This window comes from Aquarana catesbeiana, linkage group LG08, assembly GCF_042186555.1.
Source record: "Aquarana catesbeiana isolate 2022-GZ linkage group LG08, ASM4218655v1, whole genome shotgun sequence".
NCBI classification, from domain to species: Eukaryota; Metazoa; Chordata; class Amphibia; order Anura; family Ranidae; genus Aquarana; species Aquarana catesbeiana.
The window spans coordinates 45,244,170-45,255,764 of record NC_133331.1 but is presented as its reverse complement, the minus strand read 5'-3'; the positions used below and the strand labels follow the sequence as shown (position 1 = coordinate 45,255,764).

General features: G+C 48.6%; 1 protein-coding gene across 1 annotated transcript in view; it reads left to right on the top strand.

Annotated features, from left to right (window-relative positions):
* The first annotated feature begins 8,451 nt into the window (after positions 1–8,451).
* INPP5F (inositol polyphosphate-5-phosphatase F) overlaps positions 8,452–11,595 on the top strand; it is a 62,520-nt gene continuing 59,376 nt past the window's right edge. The window contains exon 1 of the mRNA XM_073595775.1: positions 8,452–8,674. Within this exon, the coding sequence (XP_073451876.1) occupies positions 8,467–8,674 (208 nt within the window). The 5' untranslated portion in view covers positions 8,452–8,466. The remainder of the gene's footprint in view (positions 8,675–11,595) is intronic.

Here is an 11,595-nt window from a genome sequence, read left to right as displayed (position 1 = left end):
TTCATGCTTAAAACAATAAGGAATATATTTTTTTCATTGGAATAAAGTTTTTCAAAATATCTTTTTTGGTTTATCGTTCTCTTAGGCCTGGTGTACACTATTGCGGGTGGTTTGCGGGAATTGCAGCGATTCCTGCACCTGCAGTCAAAATGCGCTGCTGCTGAACACGTGTTGGCGATGTGGGGAGTCTGTGGGGACCATTGAAACGCTGACCGGAGTGTCCCTCTGTAGGAACCTGGTAGCTCACTTATTGAATGACACCCCGTTGTCCAACAAAGAATGTAAGAACTCTCTATTGAGACATCCACTTACGGCAGCCAGGGCCTGTATTCCGGATTTGTGGAAAAACACAAGCCCCCCTACAATCTCTCATTGGGAGACGAGAGTCGCAGACATCCAGGTTATGGAGAATCTTACTATGACTTTAAGGGGTCATTTACACTTGCTTTTGGCTTCAGCAAGGCTTCGGACACGCTTTGTTAAAGCTCTCTGAACAGCAGTCAAAGCTCCTGTCACTAAATAAAATGGTTAGCTTACAGTCCTGTTTACACCTTGCTTTGGCTTTGCTTCAAAAATTATACCCCATGTAGCTTCAGTGGTGCTTCAAAGCGTCTTCGAAGCCTCCATAGAAGTCTATGGCAAAGCTCGCTTGAAGCCCCACCAAAGCCCCATGAAGCCTTATCGAAGCCCCACAAAGCCTCACCGAAGCCCCATAAAGCCTTATCGAAGCCCCATAAAGCCTCACCGAAGCCCCATAAAGTCTTATCGAAGCCCCATAAAGTCTTATCGAAGCCCCATAAAGCCTTATCGAAGCCCCATAAAGCCTCACCGAAGCCCCATAAAGCCTTATCGAAGCCCCATAAAGTCTTATCGAAGCCCCATAAAGCCTTATCGAAGCCCCATAAAGCCTCACCGAAGCCCCATAAAGCCTTATCGAAGCCCCATAAAGCCTTATCGAAGCCCCATAAAGCCTCACCGAAGCCCCATAAAGCCTTATCGAAGCCCCATAAAGTCTTATCGAAGCCCCATAAAGCCTTATCGAAGCCCCATAAAGCCTCACCGAAGCCCCATAAAGCCTTATCGAAGCCCCATAAAGCCTTATCGAAGCCCCATAAAGCCTCACCGAAGCCCCATAAAGTCTTATCGAAGCCCCATAAAGTCTTATCGAAGCCCCATAAAGCCTTATCGAAGCCCCATAAAGCCTCACCGAAGCCCCATAAAGCCTTATCGAAGCCCCATAAAGCCTTATCGAAGCCCCATAAAGCCTCACTGAAGCCCCATGAAGCCTTATCGAAGCCCCACAAAGCCTCACCGAAGCCCCACAAAGCCTCACCGAAGCCCCATAAAGCCTTATCGAAGCCCCATAAAGCCTCACTGAAGCCCCATCGAGCCTCCACCAAAGCACCAAGCAAAAGCAGTTGTAAATAGGACTTTAAGCTAACCATTTTATTTAGTGACAGGAGCTTTGACTGGCGTTCAGAGAGCTTTAACAAAGCCTGTCCGAAGCCATGTTTTGAAGCAAGTGTAAACTAGCACTAAAGGAGCAAACAGAGAAATACTGGAAAATCTGGACTCCCTATTTCATCTATAGAGACCAGACACTGCTGGCTTCACAGCCCATGGAGTGGACGGTGGAGTGATCTGGTCAAAAAAGCAGTGGCGGCCCGTGCACTGGGGGGGGGGGGGCACCCCCTCTCTGCAATGGGTAGATTCATGTATAGTATGAATCTATCCTTGGCCGCCACGGCCACCCCCCTATTCATGTGTCCAGCTCCTTTCAGGGCACCGGATGCATGAATTACAGCGGCTGTTTTTTTAATGCACCTGATTAGAGCCAGAGGCTCTAATAGGCTTCAAAATCGGGTGGGCTCGGGTCACAGAGGATGCGCTCCGATCCCACCCAGGTGTGTTACAACAGCGAATGAATATTCGCTGTTGAAACACTGATCCTCAAGGGTGAAGAAGGGAGTGGGGGGGGTAAGGAATGTGAAGGGGGTCAGGGCAATGACGGGGGGTGGAGATTTGAAGAGCGGAGGAGGGAGGGTGACGGAGGGAATGGAAGGGTAAGAAAGGTGAAGGGGGTCAAAGCAGTGACAGGGGGGTTGGGCTGAAGAGTGGGGGAGGGAGGGTGAGGAAGGGGATGGGGGGTAAGGAAGGTGAAGGGGGTCAAAGCAACGATGGGGGGGTGGGGGTGGGGCTGAAGAGCGGGGGAGGGAGGGTGAAAAAGGGAATGGGGGGGTAAGGAAGGTGAAGGGGGTCAGGGCAATGACGGGGGGGGGGGGTGGAGATTTGAAGAGAGGGGGAGGGAGGGTGAGGAAGGGAATGGGGGGTAAGGAAGGTGAAGGGGGTCAGGTTAATGACGGGGGGTGGAGATTTGAAGACCGGGGGAGGGAGGGTGAGGAAGGGAATGGGGGGTAAGGAAGGTGAAGGGGGTCAAAGCAACGATGGGGGGGTGGGGCTGAAGAGCGGGGGAGGGAGGGTGAAAAAGGGAATGGCGGGGGTAAGGAAGGTAAAGGGGGTCAGGGCAATGACGGGGGGGGGGTGGAGATTTGAAGAGCGGGGGAGGGAGGGTGAGGAAGGGAATGGGGGGTAAGGAAGGTGAAGGGGGTCAAAGCAATGACGGGGGGATGGGGGTGGAGAGCGGGGGAGGGAGGGTGAAGAAGGGAATGGGGGGTAAGGAAGTTGAAGGGGGTCAGGGCAATGACAGGTGGGGGGGGGGGGGGGTGGAGAGGTGAAGAGTGGGGGAGGGAGGGTGAGGAAGGGAATGGGGGGTAAGGAAGGTGAAGGGGGTCAGGTAGGGTTGCCACCTTTTCTTCAAGTCAAACCCGAACACTTTAGCGGCGCACAGTGATTTTTTTTTTATAGATATATTTTGCTAATAAATAATATTTCTAATCATATGAATTTAAAGTGGTTGTATAGTCTTTTTTTAACTTTTACCTACAGGTAAGCCTATAATAAGGCTTACCTGTAGGTAAAAAAAATATCTCCTAAACCTGTACGGTTTAGGAGATATTCCCCTTGCTATGAGCCGCTGACTGCAGCGGCGCATGCGCACAGAGAATTCTCGGCTGAAGGCCCGGCAACTGCCGGACCTTGCCGGGTAAGAAATCTCCCGCGCGCATGCGCGGGAGTGATGACGTCACGGCTCCAGCCACTCACAGCGCTGGAACCGCGATACCCGGAAGACACGCCGAGGCAACATGACAGCTCCCTCGGCGTGGACCAGGTAAGATACTGACGCCTCGTTCTAAGGTAAGTATTTCATAATGAGCTAGTATGCGGTGCATACTAGCTCATTATGCGGTGCATACTAGCTCATTATGCGGTGCATACTAGCTCATTATGCCTTTTGCTTTACAGGGGTAAAAAAAAAAAAAAATTTCAGCGGGTATACAACCGCTTTAACCACTTGCCGACCGGGCCATAGCCGAAAGACGGCTGCAGCGCGGTCGGCTAGTTCTGGGTGGACGTCCGTGGGACGTCCTCCCAGAATACTGCTCTCGTGCGCCCCCTGGGGCGCGCACCCGAGAACTTCCGTGACCGCCGGGTCCAGAGGACCCGGCGCATCACGGATCACGGTAAACGGCCGCTAATCGCGGCCGTTTACCATGTGATCGCTCCGTCAAATGACGGAGCGATCACATGTCAATAGACCGGCGTCATGACATGACGCCGGTTCCTCCCGCCCCCTCTGTACCGATCGGTACAGTGCGAGGGGAGAGGGGGAGGGATCGGATGGCAGCACCGCTGTGGGCTGTATGTGTAGTGCCCACAGCGGTGCTCAGTGACAAATACAGTCACATCCATCCATCCCTCCATGCTCAGCCATCCCTGCAATATGCCCAGCAATACTCTGCATAATACTCTGCATAATACCCTGCAATACTCTGCATAATACCCCGCAATACTCTGCATAATACCCCAAAATACTCTGCATAATACCCCGCAATACTCTGCATAATACCCCGCAATACTCTGCATAATACCCCGCAATACTCTGCATAATACCCCAAAATACTCTGCATAATACCCCGAAATACTCTGCATTATACCCTGCAATACTCTGCATTATACCCTGCAATACTCTGCATTATACCCTGCAATACTCTGCATTATACCCCGCAATATTCTGCATTATACACGGCACTACTCTGCAATATACACGGCACTACTCTGCATAATACCCCGCAATACTCTGCATAATACCCCGCAATACTCTGCATAATACCCCGCAATACTCTGCATAATACCCCGCAATACTCTGCATAATACCCCGAAATACTCTGCATAATACCCCGAAATACTCTGCATAATACCCTGAAATACTCTGCATAATACATACAATACTCTGCATAATACCCCGAAATACTCTGCATAATACCCCGCAATACTCTGCATTATACCCCGCAATACTCTGCATTATACCCCGCAATACTCTGCATTATACCCCGCAATACTCTGCATTATACACGGCACTACTCTGCAATATACCCCACAATACTCTGCAATATGCCCAGCAATACTCTGCAATATACCCTGCACTACTCCGCAATACTCTGCAATACCCCGCAATTTTTAACCAGTTCCCGCCCACAGTCATATGACGTCCTTGACTTTGAGCGGGGATATCTGAATGATGGGTGCAGCTACAGGCATTATTCAGATATCAGCTTTTTCAGCCGGCGATTTCCTACACCATAAGAATGATCATAGTGGCTGTTACACTGCTTGATCGTTCTTACGGGAGGCGAGAGGGGACGCCCCCCCCTTCCCGCCACCCTCCGGTGCTTCTACCGACTCACCGCTACGATCGAAGCCAAGATCGTTTTTTTTTTTTTTTTTTATTTCAGGCTTCCCAGCCTAGAGGTGAGATGTGAGGTCTTATTGACCCCATATGTCACTGTAAAGAGGACCTGTCATGCCATATTCCTATTACAAGGATGTTTACATTCCTTGTAATAGAAATAAAAGTGATCAAAAATTTTTTTTGGGGGGAAAAAGTGTCAAACTAAAATAAATAAAGTAAAATAAACAATAAAAAAAAAAAAAAAAAATGTTTAAAGTGCCCATGTCTGTGTGCTCACATGCAGAAGCGAACACATACGTAAGTCCCGCCCACATATGAAAACGGTGTTCAAACCACACATGTGAGGTATCACTGCGAACGTTGGAGCGAGAGCAATGATTTTGGCCCTAGACCTCCTCTGTAACTCAAAACATGTAACCAGTAAAAAATTTTAAAGCATCACCTATGGAGATTTTTAAGTAGCGACGTTTGGCACCATTCCACGAGCGTGTGCAATTTTGAAGGGTGACATGTTAGGTATCTATTTACTCGGCGTAACTTCATCTTTCACATTATGCAAAAACATTGGGCTAACTTTACTGTTTTATTTTTTTTTAAAGCACAAAACTGTTTTTTTTTCCAAAAAAAACGCGTTCGAAAAATTGCTGCGCAAATACCGTGCGAGATAAAAAGTTGCAACAACCGCCATTGTATTCTCTAGGGTCGTTGCTAAAAAAAATATATATAATGTTTTGGGGTTCTATGTAATTTTCTAGCAAATAAATTATTATTTTTACATGTAGGAGAGAAATATAAGAATTGGCCTGGGTGCTCCAGAACGCCTGGAGGTGCTCCATGCATGTTGGGCCTCTGTATGTGGCCACGCTGTGTAAAAGTCTCACACATGTGGTATCGCCATACTCGGGAGTAATAGCAGAATGTGTTTTGGGGTGTAATTTGTGGTATGCATATGCTGTGTGTGAGAAATAACCTGCTAATATGACAATTTTGTGAAAAAAAAAAAAAAGAAAAAAAAAAATCTTGATTTTGCAAAGAATTGTGGGAAAAGATGACAATTTCAAAAAACTCACCATGCATCTTTCTAAATACCTTGGAATGTCTTCTTTCCAAATAGGGGTCATTTGGGGGGTATTTGTACTTTTCTGGCATGTTAGGGCCTCAAGAAATTAGATAGGCCGTCAGTACTTCAGGTGTGACCAATTTTCAGATATTGGCACCATAGCATTTGGACTCTCTAACACTCACAAAGACCAAATAATATACACCAAGTTGTACTTATTTTTACCAAAGATATATAGCAGTATAAATTTTGGCCAAAATTTACGAAGAAAAATTACTAATTTGCTAAATTTTATAACAGAAACAAAAAAAAATTCATTTTTTTACCAAATTTTCAGTCTTTTTTCTTTTATAGCGCAAAAAATAAAAAACCCAACGGTGATTAAATACCACCAAAAGAAAGCTCTATTTGTGTGAAAAAAAGGACAAAAATTTTATATGGGTACAGTATTGTATGACTGAGTAATTGTCATTCAAAGTGTGAGAGCACCGAAAGCTGAAAATTGGTCTGGTTAGGAAGGGGGTTTAAGTGCCCAGTGGTCAAGTGGTTAATCACAAGAGTCCCCCTTTAAATCAGGGTCCACAGAGTTCCTCTTTTACATCTGAACTCGCAGAGTTCCCTTTCACTGTAAGGGGGGACTCTGCAGACTCTGATGTAAGGGAGAACTCTGGGACCTCTATCATAAAGGATGCTCTGGGAACCCTGATTTAAGGGGGAACACTGAGTACTCTGATGTACGGAGAGGACTCTGATGTAAGGGGGGGCACTGTGACCTGTGGTGTAAATGCCAACTCTGATGTAAGGGCGGGGTGCTCTGAGAACCCTGATTTATCTTATTGTACTCACTCAGAGGCAGAAGAGTGAAGGGGGGAGACTTCAGTAACAACAGGGATGGATGGTGAGCTCACTCACCCCTTGGCAGTCAGCACCTCTCATCCAGATGTATCTGAGGCTGCTGGACTTCACATTTCTGGCCTCCACTTTCCTTTTCTGAGGCACAGCACCAGGGACTGGAGTGTGGGCAGACACAGAGGGGTAGGGGTGGGGGGAAGAGGAGCAGATCGAGCCCTCTCTCCTCTCCTGTGTGTGTGTGTGGGGTGGGGGTGGGGGGTGATTGTTAGTGCTGGTTTTAAGCAGCATGAAAGAGAGAGTAACAGACACTCTCAGCTTAGACAACTGCAGCCAGCAACCCTGCTGGGAGGCCATAGTCCAGTCTGAATAATGTGTCCGGGTTTCAGGTAGTCTGAAACCCGGATGCATGATTCCAAACTTGAACTGTCCGGGTGAATCCCGGACAGGTGGCAACCCTAGGGTCAGGGCAATGATGGGGGGGGGGGTGGAGAGGTGAAGAGTGGGGGAGGGAGGTTGAAGAAGGGAATGGGGGGGTTAAGGAAGGTGAAAGGGGTCAGGGCAATACCTATAATGTAACCCAACCACACAGAGCACTCTCCCGGCCCAATCACCGCCTAGAGAAGCGGCACACCCAATGAGAAGCGATGATATCTATGGAGCTGGCAGGGTTAGGACATCCAGGTACACTGCACTGGACATCCAGCAGGGGGAGCCCTGAGAGCGACAAACATATTACAGGAAAGCCTCTACTAGAGAGTGTTTCGTCAGATTAGGTGACCCGTCAGAATGTGTAACGGAAGTGACGTTTCGTCGCCGCTGCCATCTTGCTACACTCCGCACTCCTCCACAGACAGTAAGGATACACTGAGAAAGGGGAAAGCGGACATCTTGTTACACCCGCCGGAGTTTTGCATTTTACACTTATTTTTAACAGTAAAGTGAGTTTATTTAGTGAAATACAGTACTTAGAACTCCGTCTGACTGGTAAGATGTTGAATTTTAAAAGCAGCGGCGAGCCTGCTCATCTCACCGGTTTGCTAATCTGACAGAAGTTTGCTGCTTTTAAAGTGGTTGTATACTTATTTTTTAAACTTTTACCTACAGGTAAGCCTATAATACGTGTATACCTATACTATACCTATATACCTATAATAGGCTTACCTGTAGGTAAAAAAAATCTCCTAAACTTGTACGGTACCCGGAAGACACGCCGAGGGAGCTGACATTTCCCCTCGGTGTGTCTTCCGGGTATCACGGACCGGGTGAGATGCCTGCGCCTAGTTCTAAGGTAAGTATCTCATAATGAGCTAGTATGCGGTGCATACTAGCTCATTATGCCTTTTCCCTCGCAGGTGTAAGGAAAAAAAAAAAGTCAGCGGGTTTACTACCGCTTTAAATCTAAATATAGAATGCAAAACCCCGGTGGGTGTAACAAGATGTCCAATTTCCCCCTTCTCAGTGTATACTTACTATGGAGGAGTGTGGGGTGTAGCAAGATGGCGGCGACGAAACGTCACTTCCGTTAAACATTCTGACGGGTCGCCTAATCTGACAAAACAGCGGCCTATTGGTCTCTACAGACGCACACGTCTCTAGACGGTGATTGGTGACCTATGGCCCCACCCCCAAATGATTCGCCGGGATACAGCTCCGACCTGGAAACATATCGCCCAGAAGGGGATTGTGGGTAAAGTTTCTCTCCATGGTGACGGAGCAGAGTGTCATGGAAGGGGCGGGGCTCGGAATGTACCTGCGCCTGGAGGGAGGAGCGCGCCGGGAGGGAGGAGCAGGGGGCGGAGCCGAGGCTGACAGCGATGCGGAGTGTGGTCACACCCGGAGCTCCCGGTCGCCTCTGATGGAGCTCTTCCAGTCCCAGGAGCATTACATCGTCCAGAGCGGGGACCGGGCCTTGTGGTGCAGCCGCCGGGATGGGGCTCTGTCCACCCGACCAGGTGAGATGGGGGGGACGTGTGGGGGTCCAGACACCAAGGGCCAAACACCAACACAGGGGCCCCACACAGCAGGGACCTTAGATGAGCTCTGGGGCCACACAAAGCAGGGACCTTAGATGAGCTCAGGGGCCACACAAAGCAGGGACCTTAGATGAGCTCAGGGGCCACACAAAGCAGGGACCTTAGATGAGCTCAGGGGCCACACAAAGCAGGGACCTTAGATGAGCTCAGGGGCCACACAAAGCAGGGACCTTAGATGAGCTCAGGGGCCACACAAAGCAGGGACCTTAGATGAGCTCAGGGGCCACATACAGTAGGGATCTAAAATGGGCTCAGGGGCCACACACAGTGGGAACCTTAGATGAGCTCAGGGGCCTCGGGCAGCGGGGACCTTAGATGAGCTCAGGGGCCTCGGGCAGCGGGGACCTTAGATGAGCTCCGGGGCCCCAGACAGCGGGGACCTTAGATGAGCTCAGGGGCCTCGAGCAGCGGGGACCTTAGATGAGCTAGCTCAGGGGCCCCAGGCCGTGGGGACCTTAGATGGAGTGAGCTCAGGGGCCCCAGGCAGCGGGGACCTTAGATGAGCTCATGGGGCCCCACACAGCATAATACCCATACGGGGGCCCGCATTAGCATATGAGCCCTACCCTTCAGGGACTTAACACCAACACTGGACTCCACACCAGCACAGGAGTTACAGGCTTGTCTGTGGACCCCACACACAAGTGGTCTGATACCATCATAGGAGCACCACACTAGGGTCACAGGGGTTCCACACCATCACAAAGGCCCAACTTGCAGGTTCTGTGGGACATTGGGAGAATGGACAGGAGAGACGGTGCGACATTGGGAGGATAGGCTGGAGGGACGATAGGAGAGATGGCGGGACTAGGGTTGCCACCTCACCCCTTTAAAACTGGACACATACTAATTACATGGGCTCTGTGGTTGATTAAGGCAGAAATTAAACTCACTTGGTGCCTTATCTGTGTTAAATTATCCTCAGAACCTGTGTAATTCATATGTGTTTGGGTTTAAAGGGATGTGGTGGCAACCCTAGGCGGGATGCTGAGAGGGTGGGCTGGAGAGACGACAGGACGCCAGGAGGGTGGGCTGGAGAGACGGCGGGACGCCGAGAGGGTAGGCTGGAATGATGCTGACATCCCAGGACACATGGAAGATTGACTGAAGAGATGGTAGGATCCCATAACTCGAGGAGGATAGACTGAGAGACGAGAGTGATCCTGAGAAATAGAGGATAGACTATGGAAGGTGGGAGACACTGGGAGGATAGACTGGAGATATGGCAGGATTACATCACACATGGAGGATAGACTGAAGAGATGTTGGGGATCTCGGGACACAGGGTGGAAGGACGTGGAGAGATGGTGGGAATGCTGGGACACGTAGAGGATAAGGCCTAGGTAAATGGTCAGCACCCAATTTAAGATACAGCCGTTTGTACAGGAACGTGTGCGTTGGGAGTATTGCATTGGCGGTAAATGGTCAGGACACATGGGGATAGACTGAAGAGATGGAGGATAGATTCCATACATGACAAGATCCCAGGACATAGGGAAGATAGACCTGGAAAGATGTCAGGGATCTTGGTGAGATGGTGGGGATCCTGGGACACATAGAGGATAGACCTTGGGATTTGCTGGAATTCTGGGAAGATAGACTGAAGAGATGGTGGCATCTTGGGATACGTGGCAGATAGACTGAAGGTATGGTAGGATCCCATGACACATAGAGGATAGACTGGAGAGATCTTGAGACATGGGGAGACTAGGCCTGGAGAGGTGTTGGTCTCTCCACCATATCTCGGGATACAGAGAGAATGGATCACAACACATTGGGAGAATAGACCTATGGAGATTGGAGGGATGGTGGGATTCTAGCAAACTGGGAGAATAGACCTGGAGAGATGGATAAATTGGAGAGATGGACTGATCCACAACACTCAAAAGATAGACTGAAGAAATGGTGGGATCTGGGAAGGAGAGATTTGAGAGAGAAACTGATCCCGGGACCTGCAAAGGATTGGCTGGATAAATGGCCGGGGCCTGGGATATGGAAAGAATAGACTGGAGAAATGGTGTAATCACAGGGCACGGGAGGGATAGACAGGTGAGACGAAGGGAGCTTGGTACTCGGAAACAATAGAGTGCTGTGCAGTATGTGTCGCTCATTGTGTCTTTATTTTCTATACGTATGTAGATCAGTGGTATTTTATAATTGAGTTTTGTGTCTATGTTGGACTTTCCTCTAGATGAGAGTGGTGTGTTTGTCTATAAATAAATGTTCCTCTAGACGTGACTCTGTGTTATGTCTGAAGGTATTTGTGTCTATATTGTACATTCCTCTAGATGTGACTGTGTTTATATATGGAAGTATCTGTGTCTTTATTGGACATTCTTATAGACATTACTATGTGTTGTGTACAGTGAATCCAGAAAGCATTCCTATCGCTTCACTTTTTCCACATTTTGTTATATTACAGCCTTATTCCAAAATGGATTAAATTCATTATATTCCTCAAAATTCTACAAACAATACCCCATAATGACAACGTGAAGAAAGTTTTTGTAATCTTTGCAAATTTATTAAAAATAAAAAGCAAAAAAAAGTGTTTGGTAGTAGCAGTGTGTGTCGTCGGTGTGCCAGTACTTGGCATGCTATCAGTGTCTGGTATTCGCTTTGTGTGGTCAGTGTGCTGGTGCTTGGCATGCTTCAGGTATCAAGTAGTAGCAGTGTGCAGTCATTGTTCATGGACTTGGTGTGCTCCCAGTGTCCAGCAGTAGCAGTGTGTGGTCAGTGTGCTTGTACTGAAAGCGGGGTTCCACTCAAATTTTTAACTTAATCTTACCCCCTTCAGTTAATTGCATAGATGTTCAAATGCCACACGGAAACAGTTTTTA